This window comes from Mustela putorius, unplaced genomic scaffold (genome assembly GCF_011764305.1).
Source record: "Mustela putorius furo isolate JIRA1106 unplaced genomic scaffold, ASM1176430v1.1 tig00000905_pilon_pilon_pilon, whole genome shotgun sequence".
Lineage (NCBI taxonomy): Eukaryota > Metazoa > Chordata > Mammalia > Carnivora > Mustelidae > Mustela > Mustela putorius.
The window spans coordinates 4476217-4499951 of record NW_025421511.1 but is presented as its reverse complement, the minus strand read 5'-3'; the positions used below and the strand labels follow the sequence as shown (position 1 = coordinate 4499951).

General features: G+C 43.6%; 1 protein-coding gene across 2 annotated transcripts in view; it reads right to left on the bottom strand.

Moving 5' to 3' along the window:
• CSMD1 (CUB and Sushi multiple domains 1) overlaps positions 1-23735 on the bottom strand; it is a 1951187-nt gene that overhangs the window by 140889 nt on the left and 1786563 nt on the right. For both annotated transcript variants that reach the window (XM_045086171.1, XM_045086170.1), the window contains 5 exons: positions 18875-19063; positions 9926-10103; positions 7610-7755; positions 6745-6825; positions 5572-5685 (listed from right to left, as the gene is read on the bottom strand). In XM_045086171.1, coding sequence (XP_044942106.1) covers positions 5572-5685; positions 6745-6825; positions 7610-7755; positions 9926-10103; positions 18875-19063 — 708 coding nt within the window. The remainder of the gene's footprint in view (positions 1-5571; positions 5686-6744; positions 6826-7609; positions 7756-9925; positions 10104-18874; positions 19064-23735) is intronic.

The window sequence follows — 23735 nt, the reverse complement described above, 5'->3', positions numbered from 1 at the left end:
CATGAACATGCAAAAGAAAATCACCAGACTCCTAATTAGTAATTTATCTAATTGATCATTTAATTATCTTTCAGAAATAATGTATTTATACAACTATTAAGAAAAAATTATATCACTTATTGATAATGATTCAAATTTAACAGAGATATAGAAAAACAATTTGTAAATTTTAAAGTTAAATGATCAGCTTTTCCTTCATGAGAAAGGAGTTTCATTACAGGAAATGTGTCTTATTTGATGAATCATCTCCTTTTAATTAATTAAAATTATATTATTAAATTTAATTAATTTCATTTTATTTTAATTAATTAAATTTATATTAGTAATACATAAGTTTTGAAATGATTTCCCAAAAAGATGAGTGAAGCTTATGTAATATGTTTTGATTCAAGTAACTGTTAAAAGGAAATTTTTCCTTTTTTAAAAAATTTACCTTAGTGTTCTTATTCAGATGTACCTTACATTTACAAAATGTTTAGGCATAAGATCGCTAACAATGAAACATTTCCTAGAACCTTTTAAATAAAGAAGTATTTTAGGTAGATTTTTAAGAATATTTACAATGTTGGGGCACCTGGGTGGCTCAGTGGGTTAAAGCCTCTGCCTTCAGCTCAGGTCATGATCTCAGGGTCCTGGGATTGAGCCCCACATCGGGATCTCTGCTCAGCAGGGAGCCTGCCTCCCCCAACCCCCGCCTGCCTCTGCCTACTTGTGATCTCTTTCTGTTACATAAATAAATAAAATCTTAAAAAAATATATTTAGAATGTTAAATTGGGTAGCCCTTGTGATTGCCTACTTGTGATCTCTGTCTGTCAAATAAAGCCAAAACACTCAGACTAAAGCAATTTTGTTTAGAAAGTAATTTCTATATACAGTAGGGTGGTGAGGTCACTCTGAAATATATTATGCCCTTTCAAAAATGAACACATTGGCATTTTTTAAAAGAACACAGTAGAAGACAACTAGCCTTTCATCTGATGCATATGTGTAGGGCCTGGAGCTTTAGAATCTCCACCGACCCGCCTGACCTCACCGTGAGACTATGAGCGTTTCTCAGCCATGAGGTAACCAGACAGCAGCAAAGCTACTTGTCAGGGTCGTGATCAGAGAGATACATGTAAACCCTTTCCTTCGGTCTGAAGCGCTACACGGGCAGAAGGCATTTCCACACCCGCGAGGCACGGGCCACCTCCTGCCTCCTCCTGACTAAAGCCGCTGAGGCCCAGCACAGTTCGTTCTGAATTCTGAAAACATTTAGTCCAAGCCGCATCCTTCTGATTGCATCACCGCCACTATCATTATTAGGCAACACTGGAAGTTCCGGTCATCTAGAAACTGGAAACCGATGCCACGTTGCCAAAATCCACCTATAGAGCCGGAGTCCCTGCCAGGCTGGGAAAGGAGTGAGTGGTGATGACTCAGAGGCGGAATCTCAAGCACGCCTATTCTCACTCCCACCGGTTTCCCCAAAATGCTGCTTCTACTGCTGGGAGAAGAAGGAATGAAAATGCAACTGAAATGATGTGCTTCCTTTTTCTTACAACACTCATTATTTTTTCCAGATATACGTATTGGTTAAAAATGCACTTGAGTGTGTCTCCCTGGGAGCAAACGTGGTTTTGATTCATTTGTGTCTCTTGCTCCTTCATACATGCCTAGACCTTCCTGGGCCTTGCTATAAAGTGTTGCTAGGAGCAGCGCCCAGCCACGGTGGGAAGTTTCAGAGACCACAGGCTCTCCCTGGGCCAGGCTGTTCACTCTCTACCAGCACTCACACTTAAAACACAGCCCTGTCTCCGGAGGGGACCCTGACGACCTCCCGCTGGGGGAAGCATCTGTTGGAGGTTCCCATCAAAGGCGCCTCTGAAGGCACGTGCCTCTCTGAGATAGGCACCTGAATGTTGAGTCACCACACCTCCACAAGAAGTTATTCCTTCAGCTTATTTTTTGAAGAAAAAAGAAATGGGAGGCTTAAAACCAAAGCATACTATTTGAAGCTTCTTTCAGGGCTTCAGCAAAAGTAATGCAATCAAATGTTAGGATTTATAAACAATGAAAACTAATTCTTAAAAGCACCTGTAGGACCCAGAGAATTGTGAATAGAGAACCCTATGGACCAGTAAGAAAGGTGTCTCTGGGAGCCCTTGATCTGTGTCTTACAGCTCTTCAAGAAGTGCTCATTATTAAAAGGACACTGGCTGTCTTTAGTGTTCACTGAAAATACATGTTTCTTAATTAAAAAAAAAAAAAGCGATGATTAGCTCTATAAAAATTCTTAGACCCCAATCCAGGGCACAGAAGCTCCTGTGCTGAGACCCCTCTAGACCCTGCACCGTGTACGTCTTCCTCTGACTCTTCACCTATCCCCTTTCTATAGTAAAGGATACAGACTGGAATTCTTCACAATACTATATTCGCAATGCTAAATCTAAGTAAATGTTTCCCTGGGTTATATAAGCTCTTCTAGCATAGGATAAAAACCAAAGAGGGGATTATGAGTGCTTCTGATCCAGAGCAGGTCCGTCAGAAACACAGACGACAAGTTGGCTTTGTGACGGGCCTCCAAAGGGGGAGCCGTCTTTTAGGACTGAGCCCTTAACCTGTGGGGTCAGGCACTGTCTCCAGGCAGAGAGTGTCAGAATTGGTTTCAACTGTAGGGCACTCAGCTCGGGTTTGGAGAGACTGGGAGAATTGCTTGGTGGTTCTGGAAAACATTCCAGACCCTCATTCAATGTTTCCTAAATTAAGATGGGCATCCAAGAAGGTGTATCTGCATGGGATGCTAATTTTCAAGGAACAATTTGCTCCCACTGTTCCCAAGGAACAATCAATCACCCTCAAAGTGGTGATAATTTTCATTTTTTTAGATCTCTTTTAAAGATTTTATTTATTTATTTGATAGAGACAGAGAGAAAACAAGCACAAGCAGGGAGCGCTGCAGAGGGAAGGGAGAAGCAGGCTTCCCGCTGAGCAAGGTGGTAAACCTTCACATTTTTAGGGCACATCTTAATGTGAGGCGGGACTCAACCCTGGGACCCTGAGATCATGACCTGAGCCGAAGGCAGAGGCTTAACCCATTGAGCCACCCAGGCGCCTCTGGAGACAATTTTCAAAGCAAAACTTAGTAGGACTCATAACCCACACAATTTTCCACCTATAATTTATCACGGGATTACCGACTCTCTCCCCTTGAGACCAACCAAATAATTTTAGAAAGTGCTGGGAGAAAGGTTATCATTAAATGATTATTTGATAAAAGACATCTGAGCCCTTCGTTCTTTTTCTTAAAGAATGCATTTAGGTAACTCTTGTTTTAATATCTCTTAATATCTTGTTTTAATATCTCTTAATAACTCTTGTTAAAATACCTTGTTTTAAAGATATTTACTCCTGAAGGGAAACAGTAGAGAACTACGCTGTCCTCTGTAGTAACTGCTGGGTGTTCAGTGGGACATGGGCACTCGGTCTGAGCAGAGAGAACGTGTCTTGTTAGCAGAATCCTTCCTGCAACCGTGTGTGAGAGCCAAGTAATTTAGAGAATGATGCTCATGTTGTGCTGATTTACTCAGTTCCTGGACTGTCATGAATTAATTTCATTTAAATAAAAATGAGGTTAATCTTGGGCATAGCCAACATAATAAAGTAATTTTCCCTCTTTTTGAAGTAGCATATTAAATAAATATGTGTGCCTTTCTTCACTCATCAACTAAGACCACCCCTGTTTGAAATCATCTATGCTGAGAAACTTTAGGCTGTTTGTTGGAATTAAGATGTGCCCTAAAAATGTGAGGGTTTACCTCAGGTAATTTCTATATAAAATGGAAAAAGATGAATATTTTATATCCCCTTGCACCTTGAGGGGAAAAAAACAAACAAACACTGTAGATGGTTGTTGCTGATGTAATATGGTACGTATACACCGATTTGTTCCTAAAAAGTAATGACTCAGTCTCCTGACTTATCACCCCGAGCGGTGTCCCAATTTTAAACCAGGCAGGTGTGAGGCAAAGTGCCAGTGACTTCCAGAACTGTGTGGGTCCTCCGCGTGGCTAGAGCATCCCATGGACTGAAGAAGGTGTGCTTCTGAGGGGACGGTCTTTGCCCACACACACCTGTGCTCCCCGAGGTACAATCTGAAAGCAGTGTTTCTTAGAATTGGTCTGAGCAGTCATGGTTATTTAAGACCACAGCGTCCCAGATTTTCTTCAGATGCTGAGAATCGTCTCCCTCTCCCCAGGGGGCTAGGATTGCGCCTCTTGCAGGAGGAGGACGCAGGAAGTGAGCGCACATTCTAGGAGACTCCATTCAAGTGTGGGGGCACGTGCACAGTGCAAAGGAAGTTACTTCTTCGTGGGGCTGATAATTCACATTAGAACACCTGTAATGACTCACTTAATGTTCTCTGCATCGTCACAAACATCTCACAAATGAGGCCGATCCAGATCCTCCTCACACTCGATGCCCAAGGATTAATGATTCACCTGCGGTCACTGTCTACACTGAATCACTGGGTCTTCTCTTCCTAAATTTTGGGGCCTTTTAGGTGCTTATATCATATGATAATGTTCAAATTTCTTGAAACGGGGGTGGTCCCATTCTTTAAATGAATTGAATGTTTATTGTGATTCTGAAGTCACAAAATCAAAACTATTCTAATGTGGAAAGCTTTCCAACTGGCCAAACCATCATACTTCTGACTTACATTGAGATATTATAGCATACTTATGTTTTTTCAAGTGTTTATTGCCCCAATATTACTTAAGAGTAGAGACTTTCAAATAGTTTAAAGTGACCTACTTAAATACTTCAATCACTTAAATCAATAGATTCAGCCTCAAGTCTTGCGCTATTGTGTATCTTGTGATTGCATCTGCTCTATGTGTTTTAAAGACATGTGAATGTATGAAATATGTGCATCTTATTGCACCAAGGCGCATGCCAATGCTTATAAATCTTATAGAAAATAGTAAGCACTAGATAATTTTACAGATACTAATGTATTTAGAGGGAAGTGTTGTGATGCCTGTAATTTGCCTTGAAATACAACAAAAGTAACATTAATGGATGGATAGAAAGATAAGAGACACACGACTAAGGATATATAGAGTACATGGATGGTGGAACCTCGGTGGTAGGTATTCAGACTGTTATTTCTAATTTTTTTAAGATATTATTTATTTATTTGACAGACAGAGATCATAAGTAGGCAGAGAGGCATACAGAGAGAGAGAGGAGGAAGCAGGCTCCCCGCTGAGCTGAGAGCCTGATGCGGGACTTGATCCCAGGACCCTGAGATCATGACCTGAGCCGAAGGCAGCGGCTTACCCCACTGAGCCACCCAGGTGCCCCTATTTCTAAATTATTTTAACTTAGCCATATATATGAACATTTTCTGGTAAGCTACTGGGGAAGAAAAGACCTCTTATTTGATACGCTTTTGATTTGTATTTTACACGTAGCTAAAGGAGAAAGGCAATTAGGTATTTGTTGGCAGGTGATCTGATTTGCAAGGAGATCGTGCACAGTTCACAACTCTATGGGAAGCGCAGGCCGCCGCAAGCTGTGCATACCTTCACACGTTGGGAGGGCACCTTCAAACTGCAGTTGGGCACTGAGCTTGCAGGTCAGGGTGTCCGTCCCAGACAGCGTGTACCCAGGGTGGCACTGGTACTTCACGAAGTCCCCTGCAAGAGCCAACAGAGCTCACCTGGGACTATGTTTCCATGACACACCCCGTGAGTGAGGGCAGGAAAGGTCGAGATGGCCACCTACTGAAGGACGTCAGGGAGCAAAGCACTTCTGGACCCACATCGGGATTCATTTCTAGTTTATTTAATCAAAGGGGACTGTTGTCACTTCTTGACTTATAAAAACGCTGTCTTCCCAGATACCAGACAGCGCATGGGGCAGGTTTTGTCACAGACTGATGTGTCTATGGTCCCGCCCCTCCCCCACAATTACTACTCAAAAAAAAAAAAGAAGGCGGATTGGGATTGCTTGGGATTTACGGGTGCAACACAGGATGGCTTCAATGCATCCAGAGAGGGCTAACCTGCGACCTTGGCCTAATTAGCACAATGTTCCCATTAACTGAGCCATTAGGAGGAGAGCAGAAAATGGGTCACGTGGTTTGATCAGTGGTCTGAAACTCGGGGGGAGAACACAGTGTTGTGTTTGTAGTTGAGACAGAGAAATCCTGGGTCACAGTAATTACACCACAGACATATGCGGCAGCGGGTCACCTAATGTGACCTGATGGTTATTTAATGAAACTCGCCATTAATACGGAATGATAAAGCAGAATTTCTAAATATTACCATTAAGTACACTCACCAATTACATTCCAATTTCAATGAAAGGTCAAAGTCATAGTCATCATTATTTTAGCTACCAATGATTAAGCCCTTCTTGTGCGAGAACATCTTTTCCTAACTAAACGCAAATATCTGTTTAAGTCTGTCTCCGAATACCTTATTTAAAAGAAAAAGACAAGCTAGCAAATGCTGGTGGGCCTGGTGAGGTGAGGGTATGCTCAGATGACAGAAGCAAAGCTGAAATAGCTAAAAACAAACACCGTGGCAGTGGAGGAAGAAATGCATATTTCTTCGATATATGAACTCCCTAGCAATGCTTTAGGACATTCTGACAAATACTCACTTACTCACGTGAGTAATTACCGCAGTGAGGGTGAGTGTTAAAAAAGTTGGGCTGAGCTAATGATGTTGCAACAAAGAACACGTTACCTATTTCAAAATCCTCATCCTCCATAAGCATTTCTGCCTGTGGAACTGACGGGGGAGGTTGGCATTTCTTGAGCTGAAATGCTAAAGGGTTTATAGAAAGAAAAACAAAACTGCAATTACATTTGCTGAATAAACAAAATCATTACAACAAGCATTCTGCTTCTATTGTTTTCATGCCCAGGTACCCTGCGAGGTCTATGTTTGTAAATCATCGTTTTAGAACATTCTCAAGCTTATAGGATTATTTCACACCCATGAATATGGAAAGTCAAAGGGGAGAGGGAACAGTTTTTAAAACTCGGGCATTTAAATAAAGCCACTTTACATAATTCGGGGCTTCTGGAAGGAAATGCTTCACCCATGGCCTGGTGCCAGGTCCACATTCACATTCGCTAAGGTACCTCTCGGAACCCCACGCTGGCGACTTCCATGGGTGCAGCCCTCACCAGATACAACAAGGGATTGATACGCTTTTCTCCAAATTATTGGTTTTCAAAGTCATTTAGTGCCCTGTTGCCTCAACCATAACTCTGTGGCATTTGCTACCTTGACTCCTCTGCAGGCGACACAGGGACTCTAGGAAAGCTACTAAACTGATTTCAAGGGTCCCTGGATCTGAGTCTCACCAGCAATACTCTTCTCTTGGAATGAGTCCAAGCTTCCCCCACACCAGATGGGCCATCTACAAACAGCATCAAGCAAAAGAGGGTCACAGGGACCTCTGGCACTGAAAGCAAGAAAGTCTCAGAAGGCTCTTGCTTGGCAAGACCAAGGAACTCTAGCTGGAAAGGAGCCATATGTCAACACTATCAGGAGAACCAAATGAAATTCTTCGCCTTAATCGACAAGGTGAGAATGCACTGACCGTGAAAATTGAGAACAAAGAAGCCTCCGTTGGAAAAATCGCTGTGGAACTTGAGCAGGACCTGGTTGGTGGAGCTGTATGCCGTTTCCAGGGCTGTGTTGCCACTGAAAACTCCCAGCTGAGGTGAGTTCTGGTCAGGACCATCCCTAGGAAAGAGAGAAGTTTGAGGAGAAAGTTCCTAATCACAGCTGAAACCAACAACCACTTTCTTCCAACATGTGGCTTCCATCCTGCCCAAGCAGCTTGGTCTGAGCCTGGGCTCCAGGGGACCGAGCTGGTGCTCACACCTGGAGATTTTGGGGCTGACTTTACTCACCCCACTGTAGACCTTTTCAGAGCCCTAACAGAGACACATTAGGGCTCTTACAGTTAGTTACTGTAATATCATGTATCAGCTGCCTTTCAAACATCCATGTTTGAAAGTCTCAATTCCATGGTGTCTCTTCTAACGATGGGTGAAATTTATGGAGATCTTGCTACTGAAGTACAAAGTTTTTAAGACTTTGTTAAAAAGGAAATGACAGTGTGAAGGTCCAGCTACTTGCCCCAGGATAGCAAAGCAACACTTAATTGCACTTTCTGCTGCTCTTGGAGTCAATGTTTAAGCCAATCATTCAGAAATGTTCAGCATCAATAAGGTTGCGTGGAAGGTTTCCATCAGTGCCCAGCACCCCCTCCCCTCACCAAGATGAGGTAAACTGCATGATGAGACCGCCAGCCCCCCCCCCCTCAGGGAAGGTGACCTTGCCTGAAACAATCCTTTCTCCTGCTAACAATGTCTTGCCCCACCCTCTTCCTATAAGAATCTTCCATTGTGTACACCTAACTCCTCAGAGCACCTCTCTCCTGCCCAGTGGAGTGTTAACCGGAGTCAGGAATCAATAAATAAAACCAATTAGATCTTCAAATTTACTCAGTTGAATTTTTGTGTTTTTAACAAACTGAATAAAATACTACTGTCTTGTGGACACTGTGTTTAGAAACAGCGAGTGTTTAATGTCACAAAGTTGGCCAGCCTCCTTGGTCTCTTTCTCATTAGGGCTCTGACAACGGACACTGCACTTGGTTGACTATGAGGAGCTTTTGCGTCTACCTGCTGCATCTGTAGGTTAATCCAGGTGAAACGGCTGGTGGTATAATGTGGTTTTGTTTTGCCTTTGAAAGGGCAAAAATTTAATATTTCAGGCTCCCCATTCCTCCTCACCCCTCAGCCGCTGGTTCTGCCAATCTCTCCTCCCTGCAAGAGTTACTTCTAGAGCCTCAGAAGCCGGTCTCCCTTCCTGCCCTCAGTTGACTCATTTCCCACCAAACAAGACTGGGAATTCTGCAGCCCGTGACTCCCCTTCCTAAAACCCTAGAAAATCTTCATCACTCTTAGAACTAAGCCTGGGATCTTTCACGTGATTTATAAGTTCCTGTACTCTCTGTCCTGCTCACTTGGACCCCATAAAACCCATCCCTGACACCTTCCAATACCCTGAAGTCACCTGTCTTCAGCTCGCTGTACAGGCTTTCCAATATCCACAATAACCCGTACCATTTACACCAACTTTCTACACCAAGTTCTGAGGCACACACACATGCATACCACATTGCTACCTCCCATAAATTCATAGTTTTCATGGAAATATTTTCTGGCAGCACATCCTGATTTTCAAGCCTGGATGGAGCTCACCTCCTCACACCCCACTGGTCCTCTCCCCTTCTCCCATCGTAGTTTCACAGAGGACTTGTCAATCTCTGTGTCCCCTATAACCTCTCACTTCCAAAAGCAAAGGTAGGGTAGTCATTCCCAAGGACGTGAATGTAGCCAAGGTTCACGTAAGTAATTACCCAAGGCCACATGACTCCTTGGAAAGAGAAGCAGAACCCAAATCCCCAGGCCTGAGCTGGCTCAGTGTCACTTCCTGCACATCGTATGGACGCGCAGTCCTGCCGTGTGTACACAGGACAGCGGGAGGGTTGTGTGTAATTATCTCTTCAATGTTTCCAGGAGCACCGAATTCTTATCATGGCAAAAGATTCCTAACCAACTTTTCTTTTATAAAAAAAGAAAAATCGCACTTAAAAAAAAATGTATAATCCAACTATGTTGGGGTAATCTCTATTCAGAGGAATCCTGAATTAACAAAATGCAAACATGTCACATGACATTTATTCCCCATATCACTTGATTTCCTTCGTAAATATCCTTTCCAATATTTACCTAAAAACTTCACTTCTTAATGTGTCATCTGACATCAAAGCCCCACGTCTGTGGTTGCGAGAACAGTTTGACACAATCACAGATGAGTTCACACAGAAAGGCTCCCCTACCAGACAGCAATGTAATCATTCACGGCTTCCGTCTGTAGCAACGTGAAGTTGATGTAGACCCCATGGCCGGGTAGGACGGTGATCAGCCAAAGGCAGTCCTTCAGGATTGGGTACTCGTCTGGAAATCCAGGAGAATAAATGGTACCATTCTGAGATGTTACATTATATCCACAAGGAGCTGAAAAGGAAGCAAAGAAAATTAAGCCCCAATACAGTCAACTTTAGAAAGGACACAGTTAAAAATGTCTAAGTCTCAAAAGTCCCTTTGCCAAAATTTTCCTTATGAGAAATAATGGTGAATATTTTCAGTAGCTACTTTGTCAAAGTAATTCCACTAAAGTCTTAAAACCTTAGAAGAATTATACTTCTAAGCTAAGGTATCTAAATTCCGTTTAATATATTCTCCAAACACTCAAAATCCTTTCAGGATAAAGTCATTCTCATGTAATTAAAAAAATTAAAAAAAAAAAAAGCCCTTACTCAGTCACTCAGTTATCTTCTGTGACCGAGCTGATAATCCATTGTGCTATGTGATATGAGGAATTACATGGAAATGATGCATAAATAAATCATGGAAATTGTGTTGTTGTTTTAAGTGAGATTTCTAAAACATATTCAACTGCCTAAAAGGGTGGTATCCACGTCTACCTGCCTAAATTAAAAAAATAAGTTATCAATTCTTGGCAGATCTATACCTGAAGAAATGAGAGAAAATAATATACGTGGGGTTTTCTTGATGCTTTTCCTCCTCTCACCAGCTTTCATCTCTGCCAAGACTCACAATCCCTAATCAGCCTATTTTATTTTACTTAATGAATTGGTATTTTCTGTTGCCATGGCAATTATTTTGTCTTATCGAGGGGAAAATGAAGTGACTACATATTAGCATCATAATCTGAGACACATTACGACACTCGGAGAGCAGTATGATACATCAAAGTCACAAACGAAGTAGACTTTTTAATCAACCAAACTCTGATAGAGGGGTCGGAGTGCCTGCCACTAGCATGAATCTTCTGGAGCTTTCGAAGACTTGTTATGAAAGGTGTCAAATTTAGGTGGCAAAACTGGTGAAACTGCATCGTAAAATGAGAGAAACGCATCTTCTGTAGAAAACAGTGAGCGATGACATGGCACGAGGTGGTACATGGTACGCTGCTGGGTTCATCACATAGAGGCATGGGTATGTCTAAGGCGGTGGGGAATGTTCCAGTGGAAAATACATCGAATCCGGCCCAAGTTTTGGGCAGAGTCATTAGGAGAAGGCGCCATGGAGAACATTTTAGAAACGTTAAGGCATGAACATTGATAAGTGGGTTTGGAGGCCCCAAACCTTGCTTTGTAAAGTAGCAAAGCAAAGCACACGGACAGCTATGATTTATGCAATGAGGCCGTGATCTAGTCTGCGGTCATTCGGAGCTAGTCAGTGTCCCCAGAAGATGTCATACTTTGTCTCACCTCCAAACTTCATGCAAAAGTTCACCCTGTATGAAAAGTCCAAAGGCTTTCCTCCTCCTGTGCATCCAGGCTGAGCTGGTCCGTTTCTTCTCAGCTCAACTCAAAGGTCCTTCCACCTTGAAGGCAGCTGGCTCTGGCCGGCCACGTTTGTTCCCCTGCCATGGGGCTATCTGCTCTCACCACCGTGGGGCAGCGGCCAGAAGTCAGGGATGGTGCTCCCTTTCCCCCTTACCCACAGTCCACTCCCACGACGCCCCAGGGCCGAGCTCACACCACAATAAATAAGAGACAGTAAAGAGCAGATGGGCCGACACCGAGCAAGACAGTCACCACAAAGTATTTCCGTACCGAGGGCACTGAAGGGAGGGGCCGGCAGCCCTGCTGGGGACGTGAGGGTCTGCACCCGCTCCTGACCCATCATCTGTGATCTCCAAGGCTTCCCTAGTGCATTTTCACATTTCAAGGTGAATCTTAGACTCGTATAACCGTATTAAACACGGGCGCACCCTTCCCAATGGGGAAAAACACAACAAAACAAACATGAAGGATAAAGCCTTTCCAAGGACAAAAGAAACAATACGCTAATTTCCTTGGGAGGACACATTTCTGGCTTCTGATGTTCTTTACGTCACTTAATAGCTGTCGGACGTTGAACAAAGATATCCTTGCCATGATTTATGTGTGGTAGTCAAGTAACAGGTCCACCTTTTACGTATTCGAGGAGTTTTTGCTGAGAGTGTATCATGGACCAGGACGTGTGGGGTTAGAGCGGGGGACAGAGCGGAGAAGGTAGTGATGGAGAAGCTACCGAGCAAACAATGAGTATAAAGGTCTACTTGTGCAAGTCCGATGAGGGAGAGAACAAGCCCTACTTGTCACGTGAGCTAATAACATTCCATGAACGCATGTAATATGCCCCGAGGCAAACGCTGCTGTGGACTCTAGAGCAGAGAAAACAGGATACTAAGAAACATGAGGGGAAGTCTCCTTCTCTTCCCCTGAGCTGTCTGTGCTCACAAAGGAGGCTTCACCGTTCCTGCCATGGCCCCAAAGGCATGTCTAGATTTCCACATCTGGGCGGAATTTCCACATCTGGGTGGAAAGTCACCCAAAGTCCACAGGGACAGAGGATGTGGGATCTAAGGTGGCATGAATCCTGAGGTGATCAGTCTTGAAGCCACTGTGAGGGGCACCTGGTCACCAGAGGATGGGCACAGCCCTGCCAAGCTGGGCACCTCGAAGCTCCTCACTGCCAGCCTGGGAGCCTGGTCACAGAGGGACAAGGGAGGTCACCAGCTGGCCGGACAGAGCACATGGGCATACTAGGCACTACGCTTCACCATCAGACGTGACGTGCTGTCAGACTGTCCCCCACTCCAGGAGCCGAAGAGTCACTAGACACACAGTCGCTCTTGTATTTGGGAGTGCCCACGGTGATGGGATTTGTAGTAAGAGACAAATATGCGGTCTTCCTCCCTGCTCTTCGCATAGGACTCTAGAAACCTTGGATAAAAGCTAAGGGATGAAAGACATAAAGGCATCCTTCATTATTCATAACAAGACCCTTTTGATCACACCTGAGCTATGAATAAGGGGACTAGGAAAGCACCAGGGATGGCGCTAGTTGCCGGGGAACCAGGTAAGTAATCGGAGGACGGGAAATCTCAGCTGCATCCTAACCTTCACAGAACTGAGGAGCTGGAGGTCGACTTAATCTCCACTGGCCAGTGATTTAATCATCATACATCTGTAGTGAAGACTCCATAAAAACCCCAACGCATGGGGTCTGGAGAACCTCTGGGCTGGCGAACACTTGGGCAGCAGGAGGATGGTTCTCCCGGAGAGAATACGCCGTCCTGCTTGTCTTCCAGCCCACCGCGGCCTCTGCATCTCCTCCATCTGGCTGCTTCTGAGTTATAGCCTCTGGACTGGTCTGTAACCTTTTTTAATTTTTTTCCTTAAGATTTTATTTATTTATTTACTTATTTGACAGAGAGAGAGAGAGAGGGAAAAGAGGCAGGGAGAGGGGTAGAGGGGGAAGCAGGTTCCCTGCCCAGCAGGGAGTCCGACACAGGGCTTGATCCCAGGACCCTGGGATCATGACCCCAGCCGAAGGCAGGCACTTAAGAACTGAGCCACCCACGCACCCCTGATCTGCAATCTTGTAAGTACAGTATTTTCCTGGGTTCTGTGAGTTGCTCTAGTAAAGTCATCCAGGAGGAGGAGGGAGTCATGGAGACCTGAATCACAGCCAGTCAATGAGGGGCACCAGTGACAGTCTGGACTTGGGACTGGCATCCAAACTGGGGCAGGGCAGGGGCAGCCTTGTGGGCCCGGGGGTTTCATCGGTGGGATCAGAAGCTCTCCTCGGGGAGACTATGCAGCGGTGTCGCAGAATGGCTTGTTGTAGGATGAAGGCACCCACTGGCGGCCAGCAGGGTCAGAGGGAGTGTTGTCTACAACTCTTGACGCGCACGCCTGTGAAGAATAGGTTAGGGAGGAGGGACTGCTGTGTGAGGTACGGTTATGGGAAAGAGTTATCAGGTTATTTCTGCATGTGATTCTCCAGAGAAAACTATGGACATGAAGATGACTGTGTTGTCCGCTTGCAGCAAAATCTAGAGCCAGCATTAGGTACGGTGACTATGACGGAGGGGATGTCCAACCTGAATGTGTCATTCAGTGTGGAGTTTGTTCAGTGCCTACTTATATGTAAAATGCCCCCCGCCTCGTCCTCACTGCCTACCCCACTCCACTGGACGGGGCATCGCTGCCGTATCCCCGTGGATTCTGTTCACCTCACCCTGGTTTGAGGACGTGAGCTTTTAGGTGGCTCATACAAAAAGTGATGGATGTGTCTCACCCGTTCCTGCCCATGGGAAACCAGGGCCAGAAGATATTGGAAGATGAGCTGGTGGCCAGGCTGGACCTCAGCACAGGGACGTGGAAACTCACCATCATTTCATTCCACCTGAGGACAGACTTGGGAAAAGTCAAGGGGCGCCAAGACATGTCTTTATTGGGCTCTTCCTCCACTTAAATGTGTACAAAGTGACTGTCTCTGAATTGAGATGGATAGAAAGAGCTTAAGTGATTTCAATCAGAAATTAAATTTTAAAAGCCCTAAATACCCACCAGGACAGTTACAGATAATTTACAGATGGTTTTCTCCAGGATTATATTAAGATTTCTGCCTACCCTTCAACAGGAGGCTGAAGAAAAGCCTACAGCAGTGCACAACAAGTACCTACATTTGGCCTGGGTGTTTATGAATTTTAAACTCCTGACTGTTAACGTAACCAGGAACTGAATGCCTGATCTCGCTGGATGTGTGGAACTCTACAGGTATTTTTGACCTATGTTTTTTCCTTCAATAACTTTGGTTTCCTTATGATGGTTTTTAGATAGGGGGACATAGTGTACTCTATCTTAGGGACTGCTTCATAATGGAAATATTTAAAATAATATTTATAAGATAAATATTTTATATACTTTTCATAAATAGTATATACAATATATAACATAATATATTATAATATACATAAATAGTATAAATATTTATAAATATAAGTAAAAAGTATATTCCTCAGGATGCCATTTTTATTCTAAACTATTAGAAAAGATTATTTATTCAGCAATCAACTTGGTAAGCCTTAATTTTAAATATTATGTATATAACATCCTTTGGTTGGTTGAATTTCTCATGTCAATTATGCAGTCAAATAGCGTTCTGCTTACAAAATCTGTCGGTCTGAAAGACGTTGCTAACGTGATAATTGCAACGTATTAAGTTATCCTACTAATTATCTCTGTCCACATAGTTCCCACCAGTTATTACTGCATTTTAAGTTGAGCAACAATAGGACAGTACTTAACTTAAAAAAAAAAATCCTAAGTGTATAACTACATAAATATTTCAGTGATAAAAGATTAGGTCAACAAAAAATCTAAAATTTTTAAACTGTGTAAGTAGAGATGCATATTTAATTGTCAAATTACATTTAGTAAACTCAATAAGTTTTTAATTGTCAAATTACATTTAGTAAACTAATAAGTCTTTTTTAACCATATTTTAACAATTATAATCCATCTTTTAAACTGAGACTTCTATATAATTATGCTATTGGAAAAAATAATGTCTTAATTTCTCAAGTCATTTTGAGACCTATTTTTTCTTTTTTACTTTAATAGATAGCATACTTTTAGTCCAGATAGTTTTCAGATGAATTTATAATACACCACTTTACATAATAAATCCTTATACAATAAATATATTAATACTGTCACGTACCTATGAATTGGTTTAATAAATGCTTATGAAGACGGATGCCTTAAGATTCAGAATTCTTGACTCTTGATTGTCTAAATTGTTCACTTTTTACTAAAGATGCCAGAAGCTATTCAAAGTTTTCTATGTTTTGTTTTTTCCCAAGTATCTCTCATCTATTCTGAGATTCTTCTGAGGTTTATAAGGTTGGACCTTTGAAGATTGTTTCTAGTACATTTGTCCTATACACCACGAATAAGTCTGAACTAGAAATCCAATGTGAATTAACAAAATACACTTCAGGTGAGCTTCCCCCATAATCAGCAGTTTGCCCGTGTCTTATGAGGAGCGTAACCAAAGAATGGACATCTTAGAGCCCATCACTGTCAGCGAACAAAGACACTGGGGAGGGTGTGTGCTATAGTGAGTGCTGAGTGTGTAAGCCTGACGATTCACAGACCTGTACCTCTGGGGCTACTAATACATTATAATGTTAAATATATATATATATATATATATATATATATATATGCACACACACACACACACATACACATACATATATGTGTATATATATATATATATATATATATATATGAAATAAAACAGATAAAATAACTTCTGTTATATAATAATACCCTCCGCTTATTTTTTGTGTGTGTTTTATCCAATATGGAGAAGATATTAAACATACATTGGCTGGTGCCTAGATAATTCACTTTATGATATAATTTTATTTGAATTTTATGTTTTGTTTTGTTTTTTATTTTGTCTATGACATTATAGATATGAAGAGAGATATGATGGTAAAAATACTTGGGTAGTAAAGAATTTGACCTTGTCTATAGAGAGGTCTAGGCCTCTATTCTGGGGGCTGTGGGTTGGGAGGGGGGTTAAGAACACACCTGGTGGCGTGTCTTTATCTCATGTGGGTGCTGGCCATACCCGGTAGTTTCAGCATGGGCTGATTATGCCGGATGGATTCTAAGTTGCTGTCTTTGAGTTACAACATATCAGCTGGTCCAGAAGCTGACATCAACCACCAGGTCATCCATCCATCAGTCATACCTGCCTCAGGGAGCCCCAGTTACAACCTCTGCTCACTAAGACTCAGGATGCTTCTCAGGTTGGCGATACTCGGGCACACTCTCACCCCTTGGTCCCTGAGATCAGTGATGCAGCCTCCTAGACTCTAACCTGGGCTTCTTTCCCCAGGATTTTCTTGTGCCCTTTCCTTCTTATAAACCACAAGCAGAGTCCACTAGCTTAGTGAGTTCTGTGAGTCGTCATAGTCAGTCGTCCAACCTCAGGATGGTCTGGGGCGGCTCTCAGTCCTTCAGCTGGAGTCGGCAGGCCCTTAGCTTCAGTCTGGCCAACTCTGGGCAGTGTGACACATCACGACGTCATTATACAAGGTGCACCCCCTTTGGGCTACATCACAAACAATACACTTTGTTACTTTCACGCTCACAGAATAATTCTAAGCCAGCGGCTATTTCTATATTTGAAAACAGACCTCGACAAAGTGATGAAGCCTTTTTAAATGTTTAATTCTACATTTTTATATCAAGCCAAGCCGTCTTCCATGTGTATATGAATACAAAGAACTCAGGTGAACATTACAAATAAGAAAAGGGCTTAATTGTGATGATTCCGAGTATTTCATAGATATGCAAATAAATGAATTTTTAAATGGGGAGTAGTAAAGAGGTTTTTAAGTGTCTTAATAAAAAGCACTAGATATACTGATGCTATATTAGTTTTATAAAGTAATTTTTTAAATGTTGTTTTATATGTTATTAAATTTGCATTAGATTGGGGTAACTTAATTTTTATTCCTTTTTTTAAGATAAGGAATTAAAAATACAGCTAAAGTTCTTTTTTCATAGTTTTTTTATAATAATATAGAATGGAAAAATACAGGTGAAAAATATAATTTAAAAAGTCCAACAGTGGTTTTGTTTTGTTTTTAACTTTTTCAGAAGAAATTCAAACACAGCCAAGTTCCCTTTCCTATATTACTGGTGGGATATAAGTGTTTAGCATTTCAGATGGCCACAGAGTGGATAATTTATTTATTTTTTTCTTTTTTTAAAGATTTTATTTATTTATTTGACAGACAGAGATCACAGTAGGCAGAGAGGCAGGCAGAGAGAGAGAGAGGAGGAAGCAGGCTCCCCACTGAGCAGAGAGCCCGACGTGGGGCTCGATCCCAGGACCCTGAGATCATGACCTGAGCCGAAGGCAGAGGCTTTAACCCACTGAACCAGCCACATACCCCTTCATTATTTTTTCATTCAAAGGTTTCTGTATTACATGTTCTAATATTAGGTTTACAGGAACTTTTCTGTTTCATATGCTTGTCTCATAAACAAAGCACTTTGGTGTGCTTTGGTGACATTACCAAAATTTCAAAATCATCTAAAATATCAGGTAGTCAAAGAGAAGCTTCAAAGAAGTGATTCCTGCTCAGACTAGGGATATTTGATGAATCCAGAGTTCCGTCCGTCACCACCTGATCCCCACGTCTCCCAAGAAACCCTGACTGACCATCACGCACTATTGAAATGCACTACTTTTTTCCTAAGACAGTGTCTACACCCTGTCTTTGCTTCCGCTATTTTTTTCTACCCTGGATACTCCATCTCTGAGTAGAAAAATCATATATATATATATATATGTGTGTGTGTGTGTGTGTGTGTGTGTGTGTATACACACACACTTTAAGGCCCACTACAAAAATAAAATCAGTTTTCTTAAATATAAAAGCAATGTATGATTATTGTAAAAGTTTAACAATAAAAATGGAAAAAACCGTTGAGGGTAAAATTTATAAGCATCCTCTCCTCCATAATTTGGTGGGACGACTATAATTCTAAGTACTGCCCCATCATGAAGATGTCCCTGGTCACTTCGCAAGCCAGTGCCCTCCTTCTCCATGCAGTCGTCCAAACACCGTCCTTGGGTCTGGCTTGTGTTACACATGTTTGCATTTATTACTTTGTTTTCTTTACAATTTCCATGAGGGCAAGACCTGTTTATGCATATTAATTTACTGGCGTATGATATATTCCTGAAATAGTAAGTAGAATGAGTTTAATGTAATAGATTCCTAATCAATATTTGTTGAGTAAATGAAAGGATTTTTAAATATCTCCATTTAATAATTAACGCACTACTATACACACGAAAAATTAAATTGTTGCCAAGAACGGTTAGCCTACCGTCACATCTCGGAAAGGGATAATTCCAGTTTCTGTTGATCCCGTGCTGACAGGTGAGGACTGGGTGGCCAAGCAGAATGTACCCGGGGTAACACTCGAACGAGATGGACTGTCCCACGCTGTAGTCCGCGTTGACCATGTAACCATTCTGAAAAGGAGGTGGGTCCGGGCAGTTCTGGAGTTCGTAGGCTGGAAGGGACAGAATGAAGCTCGTGCGTAAGATGTTAGGTAGTCTCGGTGCAGAAGGCTGTGATCACACACGGTTTCTTAAGATGAACATTTTCAGTAAGTTTTTTTTTTTTTTCCCCTTAAGATTTTATTTATTTATTTGACAGACAGAGATCACAAGTAGGCAGAGAGGCAGGCAGAGAGAGAGAGAGCAGGAAGCAGGCTCCCCATGGAGCAGAGAGCCCAATGTGGGGCTTGATCCCAGGACCCTGAGATCATGACCTGAGCCAAAGGCAGAGGCTTTAACCCACTGAGCCACCCAGGCGCCCCTTCAATAAGTATTAAAACGTATCTTCTCCAAGTTGCCGCTCACCATCCTAAGTAAAACAGCTAATTATCAGTAGTAACAGAATTATAACAACTTCCAATTAATAAGTAGCTAACTGCGTGCTTTAGAACCTGGAAAGCACATACCAACAATACATTTGATGGTGGTTTACCTTGGAAGAAAAGTAGATGGTGTGAATTGACTTTTTAAGAAAAGTAAAACAAATGATAGTAAAAATTGCCCATAAAGAATGTCAGGCGAATGTGGACCTAATTTCCTTCTAATTTAAAAGAGAATTATACTAGCACTCCAGTCTAAGTGTTGTTGACTAAGAAATAATGTGGTTCTTATGTTTTGATTTATTGATTGTTCATCACAAATAAAATTTAAAAAATTTATTCCATTTTCTAATTTTAAAAAATTTAAAAATCTATTTTCTATTGTGGATGCTGAGAAAATTCAGGCCATCCCACCTCAAGTTTAGCTGATGTGGGAAACAGAGGCAGAAGAAAATCATTAAAATTCCTCACCTATTGACAAGCCCTTCAAACAGACAGAGTGGGGGACTCAACTGCCCTCACCTTGAGGTTTTGCTAAGGACAATCCTAGCCTGACCAACCCTCTACCCCGACAGGTCCCACCAGAATCCTGTAAGTCTACTTTAACAATTGCTTTAGGAAACTTTATCTCGAAACCTCCAAGATAGTGTCGAGAATCATTCCCAAGCATGTGGCCCACTGATACATCTAAAGGGTCTCATGGGAAGATTTGTATTATTGGTAATAAATAACCTTTCTCCCAACAACAGCTAGGCCCTCAAGGTCCTGGAGACCTTGCTTCCAAAAATCCTTGGAGACTTACATCATCCATAATCCCCTCTGTCGTCACCCACCGCCGAGTCCACCCCTACTCTGCCTTTAAAAACTCTGACTGTAATCTGGCTCAGGGTCCAAGTCCCTACTCCGCTGTGTCGGGTATACTTGGGCCCAAGCTTAAGCTTGTCAAATAAATCCTCGTGTGATTGCATCGGTGCTTGGCTCCTTGGTGGTCTCTCAAACACGAAAACTCGGGCATAACACTATCTTTTTTAAAAGTTCCTGTAGAACTTTTTAAAGTTCTGTGAAGTTGACACACAGTGTCGCTGCAAATTCCAGAATCGTGAAATACATTTTAAATTGTAACAGTATAGTTAAACCCTCTCTGTATTTAGCAGATTAAATAATCCTTAATTTCATTTCATTACTTATTTTGATATTTGCAACTGTATGTGTCCGGACAAGAGTCAGATAAACAGCTCAGGCATGACTGCAAGCAGGAAACAGAAATCAGGAGATGCAGCAATGCCAAGGTCTTTCAGCAGCTGCAGATAATGCGCGGCACTGGCTCCCGCAGGGTGTGGAACAAGTTAGAACCTGGAGGGAGACAAAGTCCCCCCAGGGGGCCATGCAGGAATCCACCTGTCCCACAAGTCCACTCAGATGTCCCCTGGACTAGCACAGGAGGCGGGAGGGCTGTCGGCTCTCCAAGGTCAGAGTGGAAATCTCATAGGGTGGTCCAGGCAGGGGACTTCATAAACTGTGGTGTGCTAAAAATCTATTCCATTTTATTTGTAGCACATCTGATGATTAATAGAGGGATACTAAGAGGAAAGGGGTTGCTGGAGGATTCTTAACTCACCATCCTCTTTTGAATGGAGGCTTTAGAACTCAGTGTGGAGATAAAACTTTCCTTTATACAAAATCAAAAATTTGCCAATAATATTATGAGTTTTCTGGGGCTGCTTTTTGGTGAGGCTACATTATAACACGGAATTCCTAAGACCATAAGAAGGAGAAATTACCTAGTTAAGGACTTCTTCCGGCACCATAATCACAATTATTAATGAAATTCAAAGCTCTCATAATTGTTTGCAAAAGAAAAAGGGCTTTTAGCTCGCAAATTTGGGATTTGCAATCTAGCATCAAGAGAATATTCGCACAGCCTACAAAGGTGTTATCTAATTTTATTTTTCTTCATCTTATAAACTATAATATTTGACTGTGGAAATCTACTCCTACAAAGTACCAGACTTCAAGAGAAAAAAATCTAGAGCCGTCCGAAAGAAAAGAGCGTTCTAACCTATGCAAAAAAAAAAAAAAAAAAAAATTTGCCTTGAAGGAACATGCCTCACAGACCAGTGGCATGTCTGTCCTTATCAATTGCTTTATAAAATCATCACCTCCTGCTTGAAAACTAGTAGCTTAGAAAACTGTGCAGTGAGTATGAAAATAGGGACTGTTCGGACAGAAAACCAGCCCAAATCAGCGTGTCTCCCTCTCTTGCCACTACATACGCATGAACACACAGAAGCACACATAGGTGCACATGCACACGTACACACCTGCACACAAGCACCCCCCCCACGTTCACACACACACACTGGCAGGTCCGTAGACGTTCACTCACGCACGTGCGCGCGCGCGCACACACACACACACACACACACACACACTCCTCTTCTCTTCCCCCTGCTGGGCCCCTTCCCCCCCGTAACAACTTGGCCAACACCCAGCGAGGCTGCCCGCCGCTCCCGAGGGCCACCCCACACTGAAAGCCGCGGCCGGACGGCTCAGCAAGTATCCACGGTGTGTGACACGCCTGCTTGCGACCTTGTTCTTTGGGTCTAAATTTACTTTACGGACCCACGTTCACGAAAAGAACAGGATCCCACACTGTGTCTCAACGAGCAGCCGGTTTCCTTCCTTATCAGACTCTTTCAGAATGAGAGCAGCAGTTTGTTCTCACTCTTGTTTTGCTTGAAAAATAATAAACTCTAACACACGGCACAGCTGCTAATAAAGCCACAGACACGCACACACGTGTTCAATGGACGGCGGGTACCGCGTGGGAAGGATAGAATAAAACTTCCTCCCGCGGGGCGCCTCCTCACTGGAAGATCCTATGCACAGTCGGCAGTGCCCCCGGGGCACCGACACAAGCTTCAATTATGACAATATGTCACCAACGAGGGCACAGATAATAGAGGCTCCTCATGCGTCGTCATGTGAAGGAGCGGTCAAGCCACGTGCACGCAGACTGCCCCGTGTCCGCTGGCAGCCGCAGCCTGTGCCACGCGGGAAGGCTGCGGACGCGCCCACCTCTGAAGCCTCCTCAGGTGTGCGACTTCCCGCCGCGTGAAAAAGCCCGGCTGGGGGCCCAGCAGCAGCTGAGCCACCTGGCAGCTGGTCGGATCTCGGCGGGCACCGCCCACGAGCTCCCTGTGTCCTAGACCGGCCGTTAGGGCCGCTGGCACGGCCGAGCTCTCTGCCCGAGTAACAAGGTAATGACCCTGGCTCTCACCTGGAGTCCGATGACCCCCTCCCCACCCCAGTGCTCCTTCTCGGTTACCTAAACCCCCTGACCCCAGGCCCTCCTGCTGAAGCCGGCCTCCACCTGCGCTAAGGTCTCAGCCGATCCCATGCTTTTGGGGTAGCCCGGAGCCCCGGCTGGGGTGGGAAGCCAAGCGGCCTGCTCCGGACGGCGACGACGATCCTGTCTCGTGCTTCGACTGACCAAGGAGGAGGGCTCAGTCGACTTTTCTCGTGGAGAAATGTCTGATTTTAATCAAAAGGAACTGTTGGGAGTCCCAGAGACAACACAGTGCCCTGAGAATCCACTTCCTCGACCGCCTCAGAAGCTTGGGGAGCACTGCCTGGGGAGCACGCAGCGAATCTCACCTGAGATGCGGGCTCTTGAAGGTGCCGTCACCCAGGAGACACAGCTGACATGTGCTGTCCAGTGCGTTGGGGTGCAGACGGACGGTCTCCTAAGGGAGCAGCCGACTGAGACCGTTACCTCTGCTTTCGGCCAACCCACAGAAGGAAGAGCAAATCCGCACTATCTGCGGGAGAAGGCGGGTCAGCTTGCAAGGCGGACCACCACTGCGGGGGGCACTTCCTGCCTCTAGAACTAGGATGCCCGAGAGGAGGTGGGAATGGATGCAGCTACCAGCTGTGCACGGCTTTAAGCATTTTTTTTTAAGATTTTATTTATTCATTTGAGAGAGAGAGAGACAGTGAGAGAGAGCATGAGCAAGGAGAGGGTCCGAGGAAGAAGCAGACCCCCTGTGGAGCTGGGAGCCCGATGCGGGACTCGATCCCTGGACTCCGGGATCATGACCTGAGCCGAAGGCAGTCGCCCACCCAACCGAGCCACCCAGGCATCCCTTTAAGCATTTTTTTAAATGTGAGAGAATCGTCCATAGAAAGAGCTGCCTGTCGAGAACTTGATTCGCACACGTAGATGGGGGAGGACAGAGTAGACACCAGCCCCGCCCTTCCTGTCCACCCAGGGCAGCTCCGGGGTCACGGCGAAAGCAAGGAGAGC